At 33.7% G+C, this 27,343-nt stretch overlaps 1 protein-coding gene across 1 annotated transcript in view; it reads left to right on the top strand.

Annotated features, from left to right (window-relative positions):
• The window catches only part of ATR (ATR checkpoint kinase), a 102,134-nt gene that overhangs the window by 41,177 nt on the left and 33,614 nt on the right, over positions 1-27,343 (top strand). The window contains exons 22-34 of the mRNA XM_024769090.1: positions 3,877-4,083; positions 5,162-5,275; positions 9,434-9,549; positions 13,268-13,388; positions 14,743-14,880; positions 15,712-15,922; positions 17,959-18,137; positions 19,993-20,157; positions 21,223-21,314; positions 23,743-23,834; positions 24,071-24,248; positions 25,432-25,611; positions 26,057-26,216. Coding sequence (XP_024624858.1) covers positions 3,877-4,083; positions 5,162-5,275; positions 9,434-9,549; positions 13,268-13,388; positions 14,743-14,880; positions 15,712-15,922; positions 17,959-18,137; positions 19,993-20,157; positions 21,223-21,314; positions 23,743-23,834; positions 24,071-24,248; positions 25,432-25,611; positions 26,057-26,216 — 1,953 coding nt within the window. The remainder of the gene's footprint in view (positions 1-3,876; positions 4,084-5,161; positions 5,276-9,433; positions 9,550-13,267; positions 13,389-14,742; positions 14,881-15,711; positions 15,923-17,958; positions 18,138-19,992; positions 20,158-21,222; positions 21,315-23,742; positions 23,835-24,070; positions 24,249-25,431; positions 25,612-26,056; positions 26,217-27,343) is intronic.

Here is a 27,343-nt window from a genome sequence, read left to right as displayed (position 1 = left end):
GGTTAAATTATAAGGACCGTGGGGGGAGAATATATATGACTAAAACTTTAGTAAGGAGCATTGACGAAAGGCAGAAGAATTATCAAGAGAACAAAAATGAGATTAGAGAAAGGAGTACAAAGGATCAAAGAAGTAGGTGAAATAGAAGCTCGGCAAAGATTTCACATACAAATAGAGTTTCTCAAAAAGAAAAATAAAACAATAGAACATAATATTTAAAACTATAATCCAAGAAAATTTTCTGGAAATAAAAGACTTTCATTTCATAAAATGAAATGATCCATTGTGTACCTGTGAACATTGACGCCAGAATAGTCAACCCTGAGACATATCTTAGACTTTAATAATAAGAAATCTTCAGGACCTACAGGTGAAATATTTTTTAAAAATCACTTAAAAGGGCAAGAAAAGTAAGTTAGTATCAGAATTCTCAACAGCAATATACAGAGTGAGCCTAGAGGATAGCAGCATTTTCAAAAACGTAAGGGACACAAAAATAAGCCAAGCTGTCCTTAGAATATCACAGATAAGAAACACAGTTTTAACATACAAGAATTGAAGAAATGGACTTTCCTGGCGCAGTGGTTGAGAGTCCGCCTGCCGATGCAGGGGACACGGGTTCGTGCCCTGGTCTGGGAAGATCCCACATGCCGCGGAGCGGCTGCGCCCATGAGCCGTGGCCGCTGAGCCTGCGCGTCCGGAGCCTGTTCTCCGCAATGAAAAAAAGAATTGAAGAAATGTGAGTTTCACAAGCAAGCCCTTCCTAAGAGGTATGCTAGAGAATGGCTTTACTCAATCAAGAGATGACTGGGGAGACTTTGGCAAAAGAACTTATGGTTACTAGTTATATATTTAACTAAAACAACGGTGGGGACAAATTTGGGAGAATTCTATGTAAATGCTATATATTTTAATAAAATAGAAATTATGCAAGTTTTTAAATGGGAGAAGAAGAGACTAAGATATAAATTAAATGAGCTTAGTCACTATTGCGTAGGCAACAACTAGGAATCAAAATATACTATTTAAAACTGGTAAACAGTTAAAGAAGGTTAAATAAAGAGACCAGAGACATTACAAAAGATATTTGTGTAAAGGGTACCTCTAGAACAAAAGTATAAATTTTCTTCTATACCAAAAGAAATTAATTTTTAGGAGCTAATTATAATTTTAAAAAACTTATAGAGTTGAGGCCCAGCATATCAGTCATATTAATAAATGTGAAAGACCTTAAAAGAAAAAATATTACAAATTGACTTACAAAGCAGGAAACAACTCTGTGCAGTTTGTAATACACACATATAAAATAAATTATTTACAAAGGCTAAAAATAAAGGAGTGAGCAGATTTTTAAGTTGAAATAAGAAAGCAAGAATTCTGATTCTGCCCCTAGACAAAGTAGAATAGAAACCAAAAAGTATGAAATGTGACCAAAAAAGGGTACTTTATAATACTAAAAGCCGTAATTCACAAAAATACAATAGAAGATATGGAACTTACAAAGATGATACATTATGAATATATATACTCCTGAGCAAGCAAACCCATAGAGACAGAAGATAGATTAGTGGTTGCCTGGGCCTGGGAGGTTGGGAGGAAATGGTGAGTGAACTAATAATAGAATTAATGAAAAAAATCATACTGTTATTTTCATAAATGCTGAAACGGCCTTTGACAAACTGTACTATCCATTTCAGATAAAAACACTAAAGAAAATAGGAATCGATGGATAGTACTAATATATTATAAATGTATACGTATACATATGTGTGTTTATGTGTACTGCATACACACGTGCACACACACACATGCATGCATGCACACTTGATGGGGAAATAAGATGCATTCCCACTGAAAGCAAGCTTGCTCATTATCTCCACTACAATTTAACATTCAGTTGGAAATATTGACCAATGAATTTAGATAAGAGAAAAAAATCAGAGGCATAAGAATTGGAAAAGACATGAAACTATCTCTATTTGCAGATGGCATGCTAATATACTTGGAAAACTCTAGAAAATATCAATAAACTAGCTCAGACAACAAACAAATTCAGTAAGATAGGAGAATATAAAAATCATAATCTTCATATAGCAACAATAACCAGTTGGAAGACTTGTTGGAAAACCCAATTTACAGTAGTAACAGAAAAAGACAATATACTTAGGAGTAAGCGTAACAAGAAATGTATAAACCAATAAGAGGAAAACTGAAACACTTCTGAAAGACACAAAAATGTAATTGATTTAAACAAACGGAAACACCCCTTATTTATTGGGTAGGTTGACTCAATATTACAAAGATTTTAATTCTCCCTAGGATAGTTTATAAATTTAATGCCATCCCGAAGAAATGCCAAGTTGTTTGTTTTTTTAACTAGAGAAGTTCATACTAATGTTAAGATGGAAAAACAAACATGTAAAAAATAGCTAGGAAAAATCTGAAAAAAAAGCAACTGTGGGAGTTCAGTAGCCCTCCCAGACATTAATATACTCTACAGCCTCTATATAACAGTGTGATACTGGTACATGAGTAAACAGACAGACCAGTGGGAAAAAAATAGTCTAGAAACAGACCCAAGTGTATATGGACATTTAGGACATGATAAAAACATGGATTTGTTTTTTTTTTCTTTTCTTTCATTCTTTCTTTATTTATTGAACACACACTCATTTTATAAATTCTTTTGGAATTGAATATTTTTTGCTGAAAAATGAAACCCAGTTTATCTAACCTAGAAGTGAAGTAAAAACATTTTTAAGCACTTAGGAGAGAGGTATATTTTAAAATTACCTTTCATTTAGTGTTCATGTATTTATCGTCTTGAGTATGAACTGCATTTATCTTTGCCAACTAAAATGTTCTTTTCCTTATTGTTTTCTAGTTTTAGCAAGGTAATGTATGTCTATAATTATATTAGTTTTGCTGTTTATTGGTTACTAGTTCATCTATTTTAAGTATTTATGCCTGAATAAACCTGTAATGTTATTTAAATGAGTTAATGTTGAAGTTTCTGGATGACATAAAATGTCTTTTTATTTTTCTTTTGAAACGTATTACTCTAATTTGAATCAGTTTTAACATGGAGTTTGAGATGCTCATATATGCTTTACTTTTGCTAGAAGGAAAATTATGTAAACAAAGTAGTTCTAAAGTGGTCACACAGGTACAATATCTAGATCTAACTGGCTTGAGAATAGTCATTTCTTATGCCTAACAGTTTTTCTTACAGCATCCTCAGTAGATAGATGAAAAAAGATTACTTGAACCAACATATTTTTTCATAAAGCCTACCTCTTTCTTCCTACGTCTTTTTTTTTTAAATCATCCCCACAGGACTCTTTTCCCATATCTTTTTCTGCTGTACTAGCTTTTTATACACTCCTCAGTTTTCTTATTTTAATTAATAGCTCTTCCTTATTGACTTATTTACTAAAATATCTATTATCTTTGAAAAGATACTCTGAGCTCTTTTTCATCTTCTTCATTTCTTCTTTACCTTGTACACATATTTGTTATTATACATATTGTATGATATTTTATCTGTTCGTTTGCAAGTTTATTTTCCCTTTAGATTATAAACTCATTGGGATAAGACTATGTCTTATTTCTGTATACTGATGTAATAATACTCAGTAACTTTATTTAATGGATTAATGATTAAAACTTTTAAGCACACTTAATGATTCTAATCCCACAGAACGTATTGTGGACTATATTATGTGAACTCAGCAAAAACTAGGTGAAAAGACTAAAGATATAGTAATTTAATTTTGTCAGTATTTGTCAGATATTCCTTAATATTTTTAAGCTTTCTGGTTAGGACAATATACTAGTTTGTAGAAGTTATATATAAACTTTCTACTTTTATTTTAGGAAAAACTGATCAGATATGCAACAGATAGTGAAACAGTGGAACCTGTTATTTCACAGTTGGTGACAGTGCTTTTGAAAGGTTGCCAAGATGCAAACTCTCAAGCTCGGTTGCTCTGTGGGGAATGCTTAGGGGAATTGGGAGCAATAGATCCAGGTCGGCTAGATTTCTCAACCACTGAAACCCAAGGAAAAGATTTTACATTTGTGGTAAGTTCTGGTAATTTGGAATGACCAGAAGAGTTCACTGTCCTAATGGGGTTTCTATATTACATTTACAAGAAACTGTTCAGGTTATCCTTAGTGGCAGCTTGATCTAAACTAGACAATTTAGGTAATTTCTGAGTTTATTCCTTAATACTATTGCAGAGACCTTTAGCCAAAAACTATAAAGCTGGAGTCCAGTCTAGTGTGCTATGTTCTTTTAAATAAACTTTCTATGGACTTCCCTGGTGGCACAGTGGTTAAGCATCTGCCTGCCAATGCAGGGGGCACAGGTTCGATCCCTGGTCCGGGAAGATCCCACATGCTGTGGAGCAACTAAGCCCGTGTGCCACAACTACTGAGGCTGCGTGCCACAACTGAAGCCCCCGCGCCTAGAGCCCATGATCCGCAACAAGAGAAGCCACCGCAATGAGAAGCCCACGCACCACAGCGAAGACCCAACGCAGCCAAAAATAAATAAAACAAAAACAATAAATAAGCTTTCTAACCTAATCATGACAGATACTTAAAATCTAATTATTTAAATTTTACTATTGAAACACAATTGCTAAGTGTCTCCATGGGAAACTGATTCCCAGGGTGTTTTAATAGTGTGTATATAAAAATGTTTCCATAGTCGAATGAGTGTGGGAAATCTTATAAAACAAAATTAAACAGAACTTTTAATATATTTGGGAATGTTATGAATCTCCTAGAGAAGAGTGTGTGAAAATTATTTTTTGGAGCTTCTCAGCTGACCAAGGTTCTACAGAATGCAAGTTAGGAAATTCTATATGTACAATTTTCTTTCTAAGAGGTAAAAAACAAAAAATGCAAATTGCTGGATTTATGTAAAAGTTGAATGAGTCTAACACTTTATAAATGGTCTGAAAAGCCTTAGATTTGGCTTCTTAGCTACAGATTATATTTTAGTCTTGGTACCAAACTTTGTTTAAACCTTACTGAGCTTTCCTTTTCTAAGTTAAATTGACTTAGGTGACTAAGTTAAATTCACCATGGAATGAGGTACAGTTTAAGAAAATGTATACAAATTAGCCTGTAATTTTTTCTTGTTCTTATTGAGACTGGAGTAGAAGATGCAAACTTTGCCTATGGATTATTGATGGAACTAACAAGAGCTTACCTCGCATATGCAGATAACAGCCGAGCTCAAGATTCAGCTGCTTATGCCATTCAGGTAAGAGTGCATATAGACATTACTGGCTTTATGTTATTAAATTCTAGTAAGAAAGTTGTAAATTCTATGCTTTAGAAACTCCTATTTTTTTTTTGACTGTCATTTTTATTATCAAAGTAATACAAGTTCTTAACAAAAATTTCAAAGAGTACAGAAATGTACCCTCCTAACAGATTACTATATGTACTTTGAAGTTTTTCTGTGTATATACAAATATATATGTTTCCTCCACCAAACAAGCAGATCATAGTACTTGATTTTCTTCTGTGCTTAATAGTCTTATCTTGTGTAATTTTCCATGTCAGTACATATATCTCTAATTCATTCTTTTCAATGACTTAATATTCAGTATGAACATGCCGTAATTTGTTTAAGAAATTTATTTAACACATTTAGGTTGTGTTCAGTGTTTTGTTTTTACAAAAAAATGATTTTGAAAACATGCATAATTTCTAAGTACTTGAGTGAATATATATCAATAATATAAATATCCAGAAATTAAAATGTCTCAGAGCAGATACAGAGTTTACGTTTGATAGATTTCATCAAAAAAGTTTCACCAGTTTATATTCCCTTGACAAACCTGCCCTTAATTAAAATTTTAAGTCTTTGCCAGTGACAAATAAAAAATGATGTTGTTTCATTTTAATTTACATTTAATTATGAGAGAGGTGTAACATCTTTTATATATTTGTTGCTTTTTTGTGAATTTTCTCTACATGATCTTTTCCTGTTTTTTCCTTGGTATTGGTCTTTTTTTTAACTGATTTTTTTTTTTAAGATACTGGGGGTAGGAGTTTATTTATTTATTTATTATTTTTGCTGTGTTGGGTCTTCGTTTCTGTGCGAGGGCTTTCTCTAGTTGTGGCAAGCGGGAGCCACTCGTCATCGCGGTGTGCAGGCCTCTCACTATCGTGGCCTCTCCTGTTGCGGAGCACAGGCTCCAGACGCGCAGGCTCAGTAGTTGTGGCTCACGAACCTAGTTGCTCCGTGGCATGTGGGATCCTCCCAGACCAGGGCTTGAACCCGTGTCCCCTGCATTAGCAGGCAGATTCTCAACCACTGTGCCACCAGGGAAGCCCTTAACTGATTTTTTAAGACCTATTTTGATGTAGTGGAAATTAACCCTATGTCTACCATACGTGTAATAAATATTTTTCCAGTTTGACTTTTTTTGCCCCTTTTCATGATATTTTTTTTAATTAAAAGATTTTTTATTTTGTTAGATATTCAGGTCTGAAATTCATGGTTAGAGGTATGATTTAAACATATTTGGAAGTTTTCATAGTTCATAGTAGAGATGGCATTTACAACTGTGATTCTGGATGGGATAATCAAGAGAGGGAGTATGTATAGATTAAAAGGTTCTAATAATTGAGACCTGGAAAATGAGAGCTCAGTGAGAAGAGGGAAAAAGTAAGAAAACTGAGAAGGAGCTACCAATAAGGTAGGAGAATATGGTGTTCTGGAAGACAAAGTGTTTCAGGAAGTATGGAGTGATCCAAATGCTGATCATAGGTTTGATAATTTCAGGGTTGAGAATTGACCATTGGCTGTATTAACATAAAGGTCATTGGTGACCTTGACAAGAGCAGTTTCAGTGTAGTTTAGAAAGCCTCATTAGAGTATTTTTAAGAACATGTGGGAACAGAGAATTAGAGAAATTACAGAAACTCTTTTGAGGAGTGTTGCTATCAAGGAGAGCGGAAGAATGAGATAGTAGCTGGGGAGGAAAGGGCGTAAAGATGGCAAAAAAAACATGTTTATCTGTTGCTTGGGAACAGTTCAGTGGGAGGAGAACAGCGTTGTTGTATAAGAGAATTGGTATAATACTATTTTAAATAGATAAAGAGATGTGGAATATAGTGTACCAGTGGAAAGAGTAGCCTTAATTAAAAACAAACACAATTTGGGACTTCCCTGGTATCCAGGGGTTAAGACTCCACACTCCCAATGCAGGGTGCCTGGGTTTGATCCCTGGCCAGGGAACTAGAGCCTGCATGCCGCAACTAAGACCTGGTGCAGCCAAAAAAAAAAATTTAAAAAGAAAAAGAAACAAACAAGGGACTTTCCTCGTGGTGCAGTGTTTAAGAATCTGCCTGCCAGTGCAGGGGACACAGGTTTGAGCCCTGGTCCGGGAAGATCCCACATGCCACAGAGCAACTAAGCCCATGCGCCACAGCTACTGAGCCTGTGCTCTAGAGCCCACGAGCCACAACTACTGAGCCCATGCACCACAACTACTGAAGCCCACGTGCCTAGAGCCCATGCTCTGCAAAAAGAGAAGCCTCCACAATGAGAAGCCCGTGCACCTTTGGTAGTGTATATATGTCCATGCCACTCTCTCACTTCGTCCCAGCTTACCCTTCCCCCTCCAGCCGCATAGCACAGGGAGATCAGCTTGGTGCCTTGTGACCACCTAGAGGGGTGAGATAGGGAGGGTGGGAGGGAGACACAAGAGAGGGGAGAGGTGGGGATATATGCATATGTATAGCTGATGTTATAAAGCAGAAACTAACACACCATTGTAAAGCAATTATACTCCAATAAAGATGTTAAAAAAAGAAAAAGCTCGCGCACTGCAGCGAAGAGTAGCCCCAGCTCACCACAACTAGAGACAGCCCACGTACAGCAACGAAGACCCAACGCGGCCATAAATTAACTAATTAATTAATTAATTAAAAAATAAAACATACAATTGTGACTCATTAAATTAGAGTAAATTAAAAAGAAAAAACCAATTCATCTGTAGTAACAAAAGAGAAAGCAGAGCATATAAGCACTGATACTGATATTGCCAGGCTGGGGAGATATTAGCATGGAAGTTGTGGAGATCTCTTGTGATTGCTTGTTTTCTCAGTGAAATATGAAGCAAGATCTACGACTGTAAGTATATGTGTTTTTTGTTTTTTCTTCCAATTTTATTGAGATATAATTGACATACAGAGCTGTCTAAGTTTAAGACGTGTAGCATAATGATTTGACTTACATTGTGAAATGATTATCACAATAAGTTTAGTGAACATCGATTATCTCATATAGATACAAAATTAAATTTTAAAAAAGATATTCTTCCTTGTGATTAGAACTCTTGGGATTTATTCTCTTAACAACTTTCATATATAACATATAGCAGTGTTAATTAATATTTATCATGTTGTACAATACATCCCTAGTATTTATTTATAACTGGAAGTTTGTACCTTTTGACTGCCTTTATCTAATTCCCCTCCCCTAACACTAAAAGTATAAATGGTCCCAAGACCAAAAAGTTAGCCGATTGCTGATTTACTAAGTCTGTTATTGGAGGTTGATTATGAGGACTTCTGTAGCCAGAGTGACTTTGCAAACATCAGAAAAAGCTGGCTTCAAACAAAATTTTACTAACATTTTAAAGTTAAATGAAAATGTTTTGAATATTTCTGTATTTGAACTTTCATAAACTTCCTTACTTTTATTAAAAAATGCTAAATATAAGTATAAAGTACATATTCTATTAGGCAGTATTTATACTTTATAATTATTAGGAATACATCTATTGCATGTGGTCCTTTTCAGTGAAATTAGAAAGAAAGAATAGTAGATGATGGGAGATATAATACCCTAACATATTTGTCTTGTTTTAAAGATTGATATTGGGGACAAAGATTTTTTTTTTTCTTTATAAAATCCCACTTGTTTTATTTTCAGGAAAGTAAAATATAACCATTTCATTGATGGACTTGAATAGTAAATTGGTCTTTAACATTTGCATCTTATTTTCAGAATTTTAAGCTCAGTACTTTATATATAGAATTTGAGATATCTTGAATTTTTGAACTATTTTGGATTTGTAGTTACATTCATTAAAATTCAGAAAAGGTTAAATTCTAAAAATTCTACAAATATAGAAAATTCCAATTTTTTCCTCCAAATAGCTTAGTCATTTGTTTCAATACATGTTATGTACAGCACAGAAATTGCATGTTCAAATATTACCACAGCTTTGTGACCTTGAGTAAGTCATCTAATGGTTTTAAGCATTGAGACAACTCCAAAATTTTATCATTTTATGTATTTTTCTATGTATTTTTATGGCTGTAATGTGAAGAATGTTGATGGATGTAAAGGTTTATCTGTTTCATTGACGATTTACAACTGTAAAATGTGTATTTGTAGGAGTTACTTTCTATTTATGACTGTAGAGAGATGCAGACCGATGGCCCAGGTCACCAATTGTGGAGGAGATTTCCCGAGCATGTTCGGGAAATACTGGAACCTCATCTAAATACTAGGTCTGTAGACTCATTAAAACTATTTTCATAAAATTGTTTTTAACTTTATAAACTAAATGTTATCCTTTATATAACTTTTTAGCATTAAAATTATTTTTAGTATGTTCTAATATGTGTTTTGCACTAAGATTTATGCTTATAATATTGTCAAAATGAGAAGTATAGTCTGCTCATTGTTTAAATTCTGTAACTTTATTTAGTATTTAGACAAATTCAGTGAAACTGAAAGGATTGATTATTTTTTTTAATTCAACTGTCAGTAGTACTTTGAAAAATCTACTTTAAATTGAATGTGAGTTGAAACTTTTGATGGGTCTAATTAACACAGAAATTTAAGAATTTAAAGCTAGTCCCAAAGCCTTTAGTAATCCCGGTTAGAGATTAGAGATTTTTAGCCCTACCAATTTCTCCTCATGAAAATATTTTCTCCTTCTACTTTTAAAAAAAGTATTTTCTACCTTTTTTCCTCCCCATTTTAATAACTTTGTTAGGACTGATTGAAGGCCATAAATAATTTTTAGTTAGAAACTTTAATTTTAGGTAGTCTAAGTCACAAGCTTATTGGATATGTGACCTTGCATAAATGTAGTCTTTGAGCCTTAGTAGACATGTAGTAAAATCCTTTATAAAAGCCCTTAAGTATGCATACTTATTTGCTAGATACCCTTTAATATTTAGAAACCTTTTAAACATCATTTTATTTCTTAGGAAGAGCATTGTTTAAAGATGTAAAATAAATGTTTGTGTTTTCTTTTTTGAGGATTCCATACTTCTCCATTTATCTATATTTTATAGCACATATAGATGCTTAAGAGTTTCTGTGATCTCGTGGAAAGTTTATGGTTTTTAGAGTCATGTAGACCGAAATTTGAATCTTTTTTTTTTGCTGTACACGGGCCTGTCACTGTTGTGGCCTCTCCCATTGCGGAGCACAGGCTCCGGACGTGCAGGCTCAGCGGCCATGGCTCACGGGCACAGCCGCTCCGCGGCATGTGGGATCTTCCCAGACCAGGGCACGAACCCGTGTCCCCTGCATTGACAGGCAGACTCTCAACCACTGCGCCACCAGGGAAGCCCCGAAATTTGAATCTTGACTCTGCATTTGCTCACTCTAAAAATCTTGGGCAATTTACTTAATATTTCCAAGTCTCAGTTTTTTTCATCTTGAAAATGTGGATAGCTTTACTTAAATTATATGATTGTTAGGAATAGAGAAGATAATGTTAAAAAGTACCTAGCAGAGTGCCTGACATTTGACTTAGACTCAATAATAAATGTTTATTCAATGTCAGCTTGTTGAATTTTGCTTTTTTTTGGAAGGGGTAGTGTGGCTATTCCCTACTTCATGTGAAGTAGAAGCCACCATTTCTGCCCACTTGTTATTCAATTTAGTATTTCTTAAGCCAACATTTTCTGCCCACTTGTTATTCAATTTAGTATTTCTTAAGAAGCCAACATTCCCTGCCAACTTCTTATTCTTTCATAAGAAGAATATTTAAGTGGTCATTTATAAGAGTGATCTTAGCAAAGCAATGAGAATTCTTATGATCCTTCTACTTTTATATCTGGGAGTTTGAAGGAACCTCTCAGATGGTCCCTCAATGGTAGAAGTTCAATTTATCTAGCTGGAATCTGCTCATTGAAATCACCACCTCATAAATGTAAGAAATCAATAGAGAGCAATATTAATGGAATTGACTCACTTTTGTATGAAACACCAAGATACCAGGTTAGCCTGTAGGGCAGTTTTATAGCTTGGACTGCTTGATATTTTCTCCACAGGGCCTAGGAGAAATAAAAGACTTCCTAAAACCATATCCTTGTTTTTGCTGCTTTAAAGTTACACTCCTATACTCTCCTTTAATTTATTTTTTTTTTCACTTGGGCTGTTTATACGCAGTCACTAAACCTAGGTCAAAGGGATGGCTGTGTTTGGGAGATTTGATTTTTAGAACTAGATAGATCAACTACAGTTCAAAATTGCCACAGGAATAATTTTAGGAGAAAATATCAGGATGTGTCTTGACAGAACCTGACTTGTACCCCAATATCAGTAGTTTTCTAACTAAGTTTACCATAAAACTTGGTAAAATCATCTAGAGAATTCATGAAGATTCAAAATAGTGATGGTTAACTGAGAGATTATTGGGTTTTTCAGTTTTTAGCAATTTGTGATACAGTGAAATATATAATGTTTGCTGAGAACCTTGAGTATAGGGCATTAATTACATTTGTCATTTCCTAACCTTGCATTGGTGATTAAAAAGGAACCCACTCACCTCAAAAAATTGCTGTACACATGGGTAAGATGAGACCTGTTTGAACATGTTTAAGTGTTAACACTCAGGAGCAAATAGAAAGGATCATGTTGAAGTTACGGAAGAGAGAAGTGGTAATTGATATAATAGGGACCCCGAGGGTCATCCAAAATGGTAGCCATATATCTAATGGGAGATTAGATTAGAGGAAGTGAAATCTCTTTCTCTGTAATAGGGGAAGATAAAATAATGGATGGAACTCAGCAAATTTTACAGATTTAGTTGTGGGATTGTGTTAATGGTTTCTTCTTTTTTTTTTTTTTCATGAAGTAAGAAGTATAGGAGATGAGATTATTGGCTGAAAGTGGCAGTGGAGTTGGTATAGGTGATGTAAGGGGAACAGTGATGATTTGAAATAGCCACTGTGGAAAGAGAAGAGAGAGCTGATAAGGAAAACTTAAAAGGATTCCTGGGCAGCGTAGAGGTCCATTGACGTTGAAGACTAAGATATGTAGTAGTACTAATCTCATAAGCAATTTAATGATTTTTCCTCTATCAGTGCAGTGGCCTAGGTATCATTTCAGTGAAGGCAGGCATTTAGACTGATCCAAGGTTGGGAGCTTGGTGGATGGGTACAGCTGGTAAAGAAAATGTGGGAGTGGAGTGCATACAGGATATTACCAAGAGAGTACTTGAAGTGAAGCACTGTGGAGACCAAGCTGGCTAGGGAGAGAGGTAATGAAAGGAGGGTATTATAGATCAGGAGAGTTTAGCAGAGTCAAGGGACAAAAGGTTTCAGTGAGAGAACAGATGTGTCAGAGTAACTGAGCAAAAGAACTGGAACTTTGGGAAACTGGCCATAAAGTGAGGTCTAAATAGTACATTTTGGAAGTGAAGAACTTTCTCTGTATTGGCAAGGGAGTCCCGATAAAGAAGTAGAGGGGAAAGTCATTGAGAAGTTTTCATTTTGACTAGATGGTCCAGCCAGACATTGAAGTCACTCAGGATGATAAAACTTGGTGAAGAAAGAAAATGCAGAGCAATTTACTAAATTTATCAGTGAGTTTGGTAATCAGTGGGTTTGGTAGATGCCCATAATGAGGAGTAGAGAATAGTATATATACCTGGGTGGCTTGAACCTCAAAGGAACAGATCTTTCTCGTACAATGATGGGGTTGGAAGGATCTGAAAGGAGCATTGAGGAAGGGAGGAAGCAGACTTAAATCCTTTGAAGTACTTGGGGTGTGCGTGAATGACCTACTGCCCTGCCATTAAGAAGGCTTTAGGGAAAGTAGTGTCTTTAGCCAGATTTCAATAAAGGCAAGGCAGTAGTGAGGTAGTCAGTGAAAGAGTTGATATAGTTTCTTATGCTTTCTTTACTAAAGTTCTAAACAGATGGATATATATATAATATTATAAAAAAAAATATTTTTTTTAATAAACAATTTTTTAAATTACAGATATAAGAGTTCGCAGAAGTCAACAGATTGGTCTGGAGTAAAGAAGCCAATTTACTTAAGTAAATTAGGTAATAACTTTGCAGAATGGTCAGCATCTTGGGCAGGTTATCTTATAACAAAGGTAAGAACTCTGTTCAGAATTTTTAACTGAACAGAAATTGTAAAGGAAATGAGAATATCTATCTGAATGCATAGTACACACAGTAGGAATTGTAATATTTGTGCTGATATAGAAGTTTTCATAGGAAATGTTTACTACTAGAGAGTAACAATTACTCTGTTGTTACTAGTAACAGTTTCTGAGTAAGAAGGTAGTTGTTTTATCAAGCAAATTGCTATGTTCTTCATGTGTTTGTAAAATGTCTATTATGTCTGTTCATTTAAGGTTGTAAAATAATACTGTTTAAAAGGATATAAATGCTTTATCAGACTTTTTTACATAATAAAATGATTTCTTAGGTAATAAAAAGATAATATTATCCCTTAGTGGCTACTTCTAAAAGAGGATACATTATCTGAACTTCCTCCAAAATAAAAGTAGAGGTTTTTTAAAAATGAAATTCCATGGAAAAATAGAGGTATATTTCTGACGTTTTCCTAATATGAAATTTTTACATACCTGACAAACAAAAAGGTACCCTGTGTTCACCCAAAATGTTTAAGGTGTATTTAAATTTCACAACTTTTGTTTTTAATTCATATTTCTGTTAGTGTTTTAAAATATTACTATAATTTGTACCTGGTAATTTCAAGAAAGTGTCTCTCATTTTTTAATGAACATACTGAAAATATAATATGTGAAATATTAAATTAATACTCTTTAATTATTTTCAGCTATGGAATATTTTATTTAGTTGTAATTTAGTTTGTTTTTTTTTAAGTGAAGGATTTGTATTTGAAGAAGAAAAAACCTTTAAATTTTTATAAGAGAACAGTAATGTTGGTAAATTGAAGGTTAGATTATACCAATAAAATTTGACTCTAACACCAAGTAATTTAATTTTTTTATTTCTTTCATTTTGTTTCCTATAGTTAATCACTGTTTATTACTTAATAAAAATGTGATCTTGTACTTAATGTGCTGGCCCAGAGAATACCTTCTGGTTACTTTCCTCATCTATGTGCTCAAGGAATAAATATACTAAATTTAAAGTTAGCTAAGTAAAATATACTGTATTTAGGGAAGTTAATCTGTAACAAAACGTGATTCATTTTAAAATGAACTGTAAGGGGAAAAGACCATTTTTGCTGAGATAGTCGGCAGCCCAGGTAGCTATATTGCCTGTAGGGGTGTCAGCAGTTCAGGCACTTGACCAAAGGGATGGTGATCTGAAATTCTCCCTGCTTTGAGTGCATTTCTCCATAGAATACCCACTCTGCAATGTTAAATTAGCTCACATGTTATTTTTTGGCATTAATCAAAAGAATAAAATGAATAAAACTACTTACTCTCTCTAAACCATTGGAGTTTATAGGTGCGGCATGATCTTGCCAGTAAAATCTTCACCTGCTGTAGCATTATGATGAAGCATGATTTCAAGGTGACCATCTATCTTCTTCCACATATTCTAGTGTATGTTTTGTTGGGTTGTAATCAAGAAGATCAGCAGGAGGTAAGAAATATCATTTTATTTGGTTTCTGTTTGTCCAGACATTTATGCAATATGATTAGTATTAAAAAGACTACATATTAGTAGGAAATGTAGATCGAGTTATGCTATAATATGTAAGTACATATGAAAATGCTTACAAAATCCTTTTTTTATACTTTTATTTATCAAAGAGTTATATAATGCTTAGTTCATATCCTTTACCTATTTGTGGTTGTGTATGTGTGTGTCCTTTTTAAATAATTGGTAGTTTGATATGTATTCTGGATACCAGTTTGTGCCAGTCATCTCTCACAGAAATTTTTTCCAGTTAGTGGTTTTCTTTTTAACCTTTGTTTATACCTTTTGCCATGCAGAAATTTTAAATATAAATGCCAAATTTATAAATCTTTTATAGCTTTTTAATTTAAACCTTTTATGTGATGCCTTCTCTTATCCAATGTCATGAACATATTTTCCTACATCTTTTTGATCCTTTTGTTTTAACATGCCCTTCAATTACTCTGAAATTGATTTTTACAGATACTGTGAGATATCGTTTAAAGTTTTATTTTCTACTGGTTAACAAGTAGTTTCGTGATCATTTATTGAACAATCTAGAAGAATTTTAAAATATTTTTATATTTACTCTCGTGACTCTTTTACAGTATATTTTCTTTTCAGGGAAACATTTTATTGGCTTAATTATAGATGAGAAAAATGATTTATTATTAATCTATGATGGATTTTTTTCTTTTGAAAATTATTGCCTTAAAGTGGTTAGTCTTATATGTCAGGTAATTGTAAAATGATATTATGCAGACATATTATTCACCATAAAATGATTCTTCTTAGGTTTATGCAGAAATTATGGCAGTTCTAAAGCATGACGATCAGCATACCATAAGTACCCAAGACAGTGCATCTGATCTGTGTCAGCTCAGTACACAGACTGTGTTCTCCATGCTTGACCATCTCACACAGTGGGCAAGGCACAAATTTCAGGCACTGAATGCTGAAAAATTTCCACAAGGCAAATCAAACAGAAATAAGGTGGACTCCATGAGTAAGTCATAACTTCTGTATACTTCCTTCTCTTAATTATTAACAAGTTAGCTCCTTTCTGTATCAGTTCTGTAATTTAAGCATTAGCTTTTAAAAGACCTATGTTTTCTTGCATGCCTTTTTTTCCCCTTTAAGATGGCCTTTTTACTGAGAAAGAGCAGTGAATTTATAGTTAGAAAACCTCTCTTTAAATTCCTACTGTCACTTCCTTAAGCAAAACACATACCTAATTTTTCTTTGCATAAAATAGGGTTGATTTTATCTCCCTTAGAAGATTGAGGATTAATTGGGATGGTGATGATATAAATTAAGTGCGTATATATATGAATAGTGAAGTGTTCTTTATACTTTTTCACTTATAAGATACTCTTTGCAGTCTTTTTCACATTTAAGTTTTAAATTTCAAAGAGTTTACTTTCATTCATTTCATGGCCTATTTTTTTTTTCTTTTTTAAATTCATCTCATTCTTTTTATTCTTCTTTTCCCTTTCTCTGGTAGTGTTTGGTATCCAGCAGGCTCTCCAAATATGCTTAATATATGTTACTATACTATACTCTGCTACACCTACTATCGTGCTATTTCTTTCCCTGTGATATTACAACTCCCACAAAGGTGTCTAAAAGAGGAATCTCATTAGAGTTTAAAATGACACTTGCCCCTATGATACAAGCACTTGGTGAGAAGAATTATATTCATCAGACATTAATAGATACTCTTAATGTCTTTGAACTTTTGTGTTTTTCATTCTTGCAGCAAGTGGGTAAAGTATATGATACTTCTGCTTCTCGTATACTTTAGCCATTTAGTGGAATCACATGATTTTCCCCCAAAGCTTCGAGGCTAATTGGAAAAACTAAGACCCTTAAAGAGGCCTTCACTTACACCAAGTTCTCAGTTTGTGAGCATCTCCCTCTTGTTACTATATCTGTGGAAGCACATACATTCCTGTTGTTAAGCACAACAGTTTCTTATTTTTCTAAGATTTTTTGGACTTGCAAATAATTATGTTTAGGGGAATGTTTTTCTCTGCAGTAAGACTAATTATTGATATATTTTACATTATTTCAACAATTGAATGTTTGTTTCTGTTTCTGCATGTGAAAATGATAACAAAAAAACCAAACGCGAACTCTGTTATTACCATTTCTTACTAACATAGTAATGAAAACTCTAGCTTTTAAGAGTAACATTTGTAATGTTTCAAAAGTACAATACTTTAACATTTCTCATAATTTGAAATGATTTACAAATTTTGATGGAAGTAAAGAATTTATTTTAAATATAATTTCTTTTAAATTTACTATCTTGATTATGAAATTTATTTGTTTCCTGTTTTCTACATGCTGTTATGAGTCGTTATTAAAATTTATAAGTTTTAAATAAGAATTCTTAAACTGGATAGTCCAGAAGTTTCTGTTAGGTCTTTTCTTAGACTCTTTAAAAAAATTACCATTTTAAAGTATTTGTGATTTTACTTGAAAGGTACTTTTACTTTTTATTTCCATTGTATTAGTTAATATTGTATATATAGCAACACAGGAAAAAAATAGATTGTTAACAAATAATTTTAAAATTAAAAAGAAGGCTATTTCTATAATTCTACTTTTTTCCTCCTAATAGCTATACTTTATCAGTGTTTTTATAGTTATTAATAATAAATAACTCATCTCTGTATCTTTTGTATCATCTTTATATCTCCTCGACATTTAATATAAATTTACATTTAATTGTCACAACAAAATTGTAAGTAAGGCAAGACAGATACTAATATTTCCCTTTTATAAATGAAACAGAAGCTCAAATAAGTTAAATGACTGTTCAAGGCAAGATAAGTCATATTCCTGTTCCTGTTGGAGCAGGAATCTTCTGAGCAATCTTCTTGTTGGTAGTTACCTTCTAAGTAAGATACCCTAATACATTTAGATTAATTTATTTCATGAAATAAATTAAAAATAAATAAATTGAAATTTAAACGGATACTTTTAAAATTTCATCTTCTCAGTCTTTAATTACTCAATTATCTTTTTATAATCTAGTACCTACTGTGGATTATGAAGACTATCAGAGTGTAACTCGTTTTCTAGACCTCATACCTCAGGATACTCTGGCAGTAGCGTCCTTTCGCTCCAAAGCATACACACGAGCTGTAATGCACTTTGAATCATTTATTACAGAAAAGAAGCAAAATATTCAAGAGCATCTTGGATTTTTACAGGTTTGATATTAATATAGTGAACTTAATAATGACATTTAATATTGCCAGTCTTTTATGTTTAGATTGTTCATTTTATTGGTTTAGACAATAATACTATGACTGTGTAGGGTAGAAAAGAAAGTAAGGGCCAGTGGGCCTAATACAATGGATTAAATAAGAGGTCAAGATTGTTGGGCTTCTTTTCAGGTCAAAAAGCAGAGTGTGGTGAGAGAACTGGAAAATGAGTAGCTTGTAGCCTTTGGATGATTAGTCCTATCCTGTCTTTTTCTCCCTTGTCTAGCTCTGAGTCTCTTGTTCATTGTTAAAGTCATTCCTTTACAAGGATGTTCAGCTCCCTCATCTTTCTCCCTCTGTGTTGTATTCACTTTGTAAGACTCCAGTGCTGGATAAACTCACCCATCTGCTTTCCCAGTGTCTGCATGTAAGCAGCTGAACATCACTGGAGAAAAATCACACAATGGATTTTTAACTGGTTTTCCTTTCAACTCATAATCTCAAACATCAGTGGGACTCTTTAACACTGCCTTCAGTCATTCTATGTTTCTCTAGTAAAGACTACTTTCGCACTCTTCAAGATGACTATTTCTTACCTTCTCTTCATTTCTCTGCTTCCACCTTACTTACTCTGTTGAGATGATCTTGCTTCATTGTTCATTAGGAAAGTAGAAGCCAGATGTCTACCAAATCCGAGAATACATTGGCTTCTGTACCATATTCTCTTTCTTCCCTTCTCTTGTTCCTAAGGAAGGATCCCTTCCTGCCAAAATTCAGTTCTTCTACTTTTGTTCTTGATTTCAATCCTTCAGATATTCCTGCTTTCTCCAATATCATTAATTTTTCTTTCTCATCCAGAGTACATAGAGCATATAGACATGCTCTGGTGTCGCCTGTAAAAAATCTTAATTTTTTATAATTCCCTTGATCTTACAGTATCTTCTTCAGATACTTCCCATCTTTCTGTTTCCTTTCACAGTCAGTTTTTAAAAGAGTTGCCCATCTTCTCTGTATTCCTTCTTTACTTCCCATTTACTCTTTGCCCGTTCCAACAAGAGTTCTTTCTCCATTGCACTGACACTACTCTTGCTAAGAAAATTGGTGGCCTCCATGTTACCAAATCCAATAAATGCTTCCCAGTCCTCATTTTCTTAATCTCATGGCATCATTTGACCACTTCTTTATTAAGGTATTTTCTTTTCTCTCACAACTTCTGGGATACCACATTCTCCAGGTTTCTTCAAACTACTCTGGCTTCTCCTCTCAGTTTCATTTGTTAGTTCTTCCTTGTCTATAAATATACAGGTACTCTGATGTCCTTCCCCAGTCCTCTTTTCTTCTCTCCCTCTATTCATTTCCTAAATCATTTCATCCTTTCCCCTGCCATCTTTGTGCTAATTGCTCCCAAATTTTTATCTTCATCCTGAATATCTCCTTTGAACCCAGATTTAGTCTCTTGTGTTTCTTGAAAGCATCTCAATATGAATATATTAAAATTCTGTTTAAAATGTTTTTAAGTTTTAAAATACAATAAAATACTTATAAACTATACTCAACAGAATTTATTATATATTGGATTTTTAAAAGAGTTCAGGACTTTGAGGTTCTTTACAGCTCTCATTATCAATAACAGTTATTAGTATAGATTTGTATTTAAGCGGAATATGAGTATATTTAAGTGGAACAGAATGCCTGGAAATAAGTTTGCAGTTTCACTGTGAATCTATCTTGAAACAAATACATATTGTTGCTTTGAGAAAAAAATTCTTATATATTTTTTTACATAAACTGGTGGCTTTATAGTTTTATTTCCAGTTGTGTTTTTTTCCTCCCTTGATTGTTTTTTAATGATTGAACAAAGAAATTGTATGCTGCTATGCATGAACCAGATGGAGTGGCTGGAGTAAGTGCAATTCGAAAGGCAGAACCATCTCTAAAAGAACAGATCCTTGAACATGAAAGCATCGGCTTACTGAGGGATGCCACTGCTTGTTATGACAGGGCTATTCAGTTAGAACCAGACCAGGTAAGAGATAAATGAAAGGCCTTATAACAAAAAGAACTCTGAACTAGGAACTTTGGAAACCTTAATTTCAATACTGTCTCTACCAGGGTCACAGTGTGTCTGGAAAATATTTAACCTTCTCTGAACTTGAGTTTCCTGATTGATAAAATTAGAGACATGCTAGAGGATCTCAGAGATCCCTTCCAATACCAAATTTCTGTGACCTTACAAATCTCCCAAATAAATGAGATTTACTGTGAAGTATACTTACATTAAACTCTATGTTCCATTACTCTAAAATTGATATAATTTTAGATTGCTATTAAAAGTATAAGACTTGCATCAATTTTTAATAATGATAGTGATTCTCTACAGCCTAAGAAACTTTTTCAGATTACACATGCCCCCTATCACCATCTGGGAATCTCTGAAATGGTCCCTTAGAATCACTGGGCTACAGTTGCTAATGGGGGGACGTTGCATATCTCATGTATGTTGGAACAGGAAAGGGGTTTAGAATCATTGATTTATAATCTTGACTTAGATCCTCTCTAATCTCAGGGTATTCCTTTTTGTCATAATTGACATGTTCATTTTCTCAGAAGTTCAGTGTGTAGGGCCTTTATTTTTCACAGGCTTGTTTTCAATTTTAAAGAATATTTCACAATCCTATTTAACTTTTCAGTTACTGAAGCCCAAAATCGATATTAATAATATTGTGACGTTTGAGTTTTAATTTTTATGTGAGAAATAATATGACAAATAATCTTTAAACAAAGTATTAAGGAGTACTTGTTACTTTTATATTTGATCTGAACCAAAAACCAGACCATATCTGGAAAAGATAATGAATGCAATCTGAGATTTTTTTATAGGTTATCTCCATTAAAAAAAAAAAAAGTCAGTTGTGTTTAGGACATCAGTAGAGGGCTCTGCCATATAGCCAAGCAAGTCAGTTGTTAAACTAAGAAAGGTAGGCTCAGTGAGGTAGATAGCATTTTTTAATGAATATCAGTTAAACACTTTTTGGTTCCTAAGATGTATTTGAAGTAACAGTTGCTATTTTAAATACTTTTAAATTTCCAGATCATTCACTATCATGGCGTAGTGAAGTCCATGTTAGGTCTTGGTCAGCTGTCTACTGTAATCACTCAGGTGAATGGAGTGCATACTAACAGGTAATGTTTTTTAAAAGAATGATTTTCTTTTGTTGTTAGTTTGGAATGGGAAATTTTTAATTAATTAATTGGGTTGAAATAATGTTTACTAAAGTAATGAAATCTTTTTTGTTTTCATGGTATTGGAGATAAACACCAAAAAATAATTTTTCCTACTGTCTCTTAAGTCAATCTAGCACTTAACAGCTTATCGTCTATGCAAAGAGTCATCCTTGAATTAAATTTGCTTTATGACAGGAACCTGCAAGACTTCACCTACTATTGGTGAAGCTCATATTAGTATTTCCAGAAGATTATCTAACCTCTGCCTACATTATCAGCACCAGTTATTTTCTGTGCTGGGGAGAGGGAAACTTTGTGACTGAACTAAGGAATACCACTCTAGAATGTGTGGGTTGATTTTCTCCTAAAAGACTAGTAAAAATGAAATTATCCTCCCTTTCCTAAAGAAAATGGTTTCTTATAGCAAACCAAACGATACCCACCAAAAAAGTACTTACATGTGGCAGAGATTAAGACATGCATGGTTCTTCTAGTTTAGAGAATTACTAGGAAGGTTGGTTGCGCTCTTGAAAAAGCCTTACTCCTAAATGTATTTACCAGACCCCAGTTGACTTTTCTGGACAGTGAGATCTGGTCAAAAGTGATGGGATCTTAGTTTGCCAAAGAGCACAGGCCACTGTTTTTAGTTAGTTCACGCTGAAAACAGCTCTATAATTTCTATAAATTCCAAACTGATTTTAAAGACCACTGTTCTACAGTGTCTGGGAGTAGAGAAGCTCAGTGTCAGTTGGATGGTTAGTGGATTTACGAAATGATGAAAGAAGCTTTACAGAAGCAAGGAAAGATTTGTTATATGTTTTAGATATGTGTCTCCAGATTAATTGAGAGACCTTGTGAATAAAGGGATTGCAGAAATTTGGGAAAGTTTGTTTTGGCTCAAGCCGAGGTGTCATGTTTCCTTATGATGCACACTGCACAGTCTTCTCTTTGGATCTGGGATACATAGAGCCTCCTGATCGTTCGATTTGTGGAAAGGCAAGTTTCAATATTAAATGAAGGATACTGTATCCTTGAAGCAAATGGTCATTGAGGGGACGAGTTTTCTTTGGAGAGAATATTTGCATTTAAACAAATATTTCTCCAAAATTATTGACTGTGCTTAACCTACACAGTCATTTTTTTAATACATTTATGGAAGTAAGTTCTCACAGCCTGATCCTCATTGCCATTTGGTACTTCTTGGTGTGATATATCCCCTCTGGAGAGCAACTCCTGCTAATTCTACTCAGATTCGTATCCTAAAATTTTGATACTTGGGCATCGAGTGATAAGCTAGTGAAGTTATTCAAAGTTGGACTTTTGAAAATTATATTTCTATTGTATTTCTTTTAGCTTTGTTCTAAATTGTTCTTGGTGGTATTTAGACATTAGAGAATATTCGATATTTATGCTACTACTTTAGTTTTTTTTAATAAAAATTAATTGACTCATTTGTTATGTTTTCTTTATGTGTTTTTACTACAGAAAGAACAAGGAGGGCTTTTAAGGGCATTGATCCCAGCCTCCCTGAGTCTGTTACCTTATTTATAGTATGTGTACCTTTGGTATTATTAGGTAATTAAATAGAAAAATGTGCCTAGCTGAGGGTCTAGTATATAGCAGGTATTCAAATGATATGATTTAATAAAGAAGAAACATGGGGAAGTATAGCTTCTTCTACACAGTCATGATCTAAACATCACTAGCCATCTTAGTGTCACATAAGTAGGATACTTAGAAAAAATAATTACCTATATAATGCTGCTTTTAAAAACCCCAATTTTAAAGTAACTGAAAATAATTTAAGAATAGTTATGTATTTTAGGTAGCTAATTTTGTATCCTTTGTCATACTATTGACACATAATTTGTAACATTGTTATGCCTTTATTATTGAGTGTCCTATGTACCCCAGTACTCAACCTACCCCACCAGCTTCTATGTTTTTTGTCTTAAATTTAATTCAAAATACCAAGTTATTAGAATTGCTTACCTCTGAATGCATGTATGTTCAGTTGGCTCTTTTTTCTCCCTGCTCTTTGTTCAAGTTAAGCATGCAACTCATTTTACAACTGCTCTTTGTAATTATCCAGGCATTAATTCTGCTCTAATATATGACAAATTTGTCCCAAAAAATGGCATTTTTAAATGGCTGTATCAGAAGTGATTATTGAAAAAAATGTTTTGGGGGACTGGAAACATTAAAATTTGGGGGATTGTTTTGGCTAGAGATAATTATTTTGTACCTACATACAAAATACAATACCATACAAATACAATGAATAGAGCAATAAATAACTACAATAAATAGAGTATCTAAACCAATGAAAAAATCTCTAAATGCTACTTTAAATAAATGTTTAAGTGATATGTATTTCTTTTAACAGGTCTGAATGGACAGATGAATTAAACACATACAGAGTGGAAGCAGCTTGGAAATTGTCACAGTGGGATTTGGTAGAAAACTATTTGGCAGCAGGTAAAATTACTTCTTAAAATATAAGCAGTTTTAATATGCCATAAATATTTAGACTTAAGTAGCTAAGCAACATTCGTAATTAATCTCTCAGCTTGTTTTATGATTGCCTTGTTTAAGTTCAAAGTGGAATGAAACTATCTGTTCCGGATTTCTGTTGATCATTTTATCAAATGAAATAAAGCTTGTTCTGGAATCCAGCTATCATGGCATGCCTTGACTCTTCATTTGTTTTTCAGATGGGAAATCTACAACATGGAGTGTCAGACTGGGACAGTTATTATTATCAGCTAAAAAAAAAGATATCACAGCTTTTTATGACACATTGAAACTAGTGAGAGCAGAACAAATTGTGCCTCTTTCAGCTGCAAGCTTTGAAAGAGGCTCTTACCAACGAGGATATGAATATATTGTGAGGTATTTTGAGGTTTCCATTTTTATATTCCTGGTCTGTAGGTGTCATATGACAGGCTTGGAATTTTGTGCTCGCTAAATAAGTGATAGTGTGTTTGGTGTTACGCAGAGCTCACAAAATGGCTCTTTTCATTTTTTTAACCTCACAATCACCCTATGTATAGTTTTTTTAAAATGTCCTAACATACATCCTTTTAATTAGAAAGGCAAATATGAGACTTCTGAAAAATAGCAAAAATATCTTACATTTGTCTTGTTGTGATGTCATAGTTTATTTTCTATATAACCTAAATAACTAGACGTCTACTCTGCCTGGCACATTGGTGCTCAGTACTTGTTGGTTCCCTTTCCTTTTTCTCTTTGAGAAATGCATTTGACATTTCCCACTCCCCCCTCAAATGTAGGTACTACATTACTCACAAGTAATATTAATATTACTCACAAGTAATATTAATTTTTAGAGGTAAGGAAGAAAATGATGGAAAACATTTTAGGTCTGTTAATTTACCTGAAGAAAAGAATAAAACATATGTTGTAATTGAACAACAGTAAATTAAAAAGAAAAATACGCTATTTTTTAAATTATATTTTGTATCAGCCCCTTTGGTAACAGCTTAATGAAACCAGAGATTGAACCACTGGGATTAATTCAGTTATGTAGCTACTCAACTGCATGCTTTAACACTGGGTTATAGACATGGGAAAAAGTTAATTTGAATGTATCACAAATGTTTCCATCAGCCTTAGGAAAAAAAAAAAAATTTTAATTGCATTCATTTCACAATTTTTTACTGGCATCTACTATGCCAGGTCCTCTTACAATAGCACCAGCAATATATACAAATATTTACATTGATTTATATTTTCTTTTATCTTTATACAGGTGGTAAAGTCTGGCTTTCATACATTTGAATTTAGTTTTATATACCCTTCTCCAATTTAATTAGAGGGGTCTAGGGATCATAGCAAAGCACTAACTATTCAAATCAACATAAATTAGTGTTTATACCCAATTTGAAAAGTTTTAAATGTTACTGTTTATATACCAAGAATATATATTGGTTAAAGTTCTTCTAAAGAAAACTGCACATTTCATATTCTTTATGGTTAATTTAAAGTACATGCTTTATATGTCAAATTAATATGGCTATTATAACATATTAACATAGGCTCTATGTGTCTTCAGATTGCACATGTTGTGTGAGTTGGAGCATAGCGTCAAACCAGTTTTTCACCAGTCTCCAGGTGACAGTACTCAAGAAGATTCACTAAATTGGGTAGCTCGACTAGAAATGACCCAGAATTCCTACAGAGCAAAGGAGCCCATACTGGCTCTCCGGAGAGCTTTATTAAGCCTCAACAAAAGGTTTTACACACTTTTTTTTTTCATGTCAGTTATAGTGAATTCAGTATTATATTTGCATATTACTTGGGAGTATTTATCTTTCCTAATTTTCTCTCTGAATCTGTATTTTTCTATTGTCAGTTGTCAAGTCTACACTATATAGTTAAAATGAGCCTAGAACTTAAAAATTACTTTTATGTGCAATATATCATTTTTTTAATGTTGAAAACGTATCTGGGGGAGGTACAGATATAAGTCAATAGTAAGGTCTTCATAGGCTTGTAATTGATAACAATGGAGAACTCTAAGAAAATTAAAATTAGTTTTTTAACAAATAAATATTCTTTGATTCCTTTGAAAAGATATATTGAGAAGGTTCCATATTAGGAAGAGATATTTTAATTAAGCTGTTGAATATACTTAAAAATGCTCTTCCCCCCCCTCCCATTTTGTCACATTCCTTTAGACCAGATTACAAAGACATGGTTGGAGAATGCTGGCTACAGAGTGCCAGAGTAGCTCGAAAGGCTGGTCACCACCAGACAGCCTACAATGCTCTCCTTAATGCTGGAGAATCACGACTTGCTGAACTGTATGTGGAAAGGGCAAAGTGGCTGTGGTCCAAGGTAATGGCCAAGGGGACGTCATTGTACGTACTTCCATCATAGGTACTTCCTACAAAGGCATGACAGAGATTAGATCCCTAATCTAAATTCAGAACCTTCTTTTTCTGTCACCTTTCTGCATCATTTATCTACTATCATCTGGAAGAAACTTCCTTCTATCCTGAAGTCCCCAATTTCAAGACTGAAAGTGCAGTTCTCTCTGTTTTCATCTGTCTTCCATTTTTTTCTTGAGGGAAATGACCAATTTTTCCTTTGTTTTTACCATATATATATGTATACATATATATATACATGAGTGCACTCAAGAAATGTTTAGGTGAACATAACACTGTCCTTATTACATTCTTGGCAGATAATTAGTTTTGTGTAGACTTGCCACTGTTGCTGTAAAGATCCACTTCTAATCTAGCCTGTCAGAAAGGGCTTAGCTTCAGAACAAACGTCCTCAGCAATCCTCAGATTAAAGCTACAGTTATAAGAAGGGGGCTTTAAAATATACAAACTCCTTGAAAAGCTCATGCCGCAGATTTAAAGGACTCTTACTTTCATATCTCCTCATGCTTGCCACCAGTCTAGAATTAGTAGTAGGCATAGCATGTTCTGAAATTGACGGTTAGCAACTATAGTTGGTGCCATCTGTGATTAAACCAACTTTTATGGTGGCTAAGAAAGGACAGGGGAGGAGATGTTTCCTGGATGGGAGATGAAAGTAATAATTCAGCCTGCATTAGTCAGGTCATTTTCAGAGCTAGTGCTAGAACATGTATGTATTGTAATATCTTAAATTCAGTATGCTCAAAATGCAATTCATCATGTAAAATTCACTGCCTGTTTCTCCTCCCATATTCCTTATTTTTCTGAGTAGGACTCTATCACATCCTCTCATTTATGACAGTAATCTGGGCATCATCTTGAACTTCTTCCTCTCCCTCACTTTCCACATCAAGTTGGAGACTAAACTGACCTTAGAAATATCTTTTGAATCCTCTCCCTCTTATTTATCGTTGCTGCTTTCCTTCATGCCCTTAGCATTTACACCCTCTGGGAATATTAAGTTTTTTTTGAGGTCTCACCATTTCTTGGTGTTCATTACTGCATTCTGTCATTTTTCTAAAATGTACCCTGAA

Source organism: Neophocaena asiaeorientalis, unplaced genomic scaffold, assembly GCF_003031525.2.
Source record: "Neophocaena asiaeorientalis asiaeorientalis breed wild unplaced genomic scaffold, Neophocaena_asiaeorientalis_V1.1 scaffold118, whole genome shotgun sequence".
NCBI classification, from domain to species: domain Eukaryota; kingdom Metazoa; phylum Chordata; class Mammalia; order Artiodactyla; family Phocoenidae; genus Neophocaena; species Neophocaena asiaeorientalis.
This window is presented reverse-complemented; position numbering and strand designations above follow the sequence as displayed.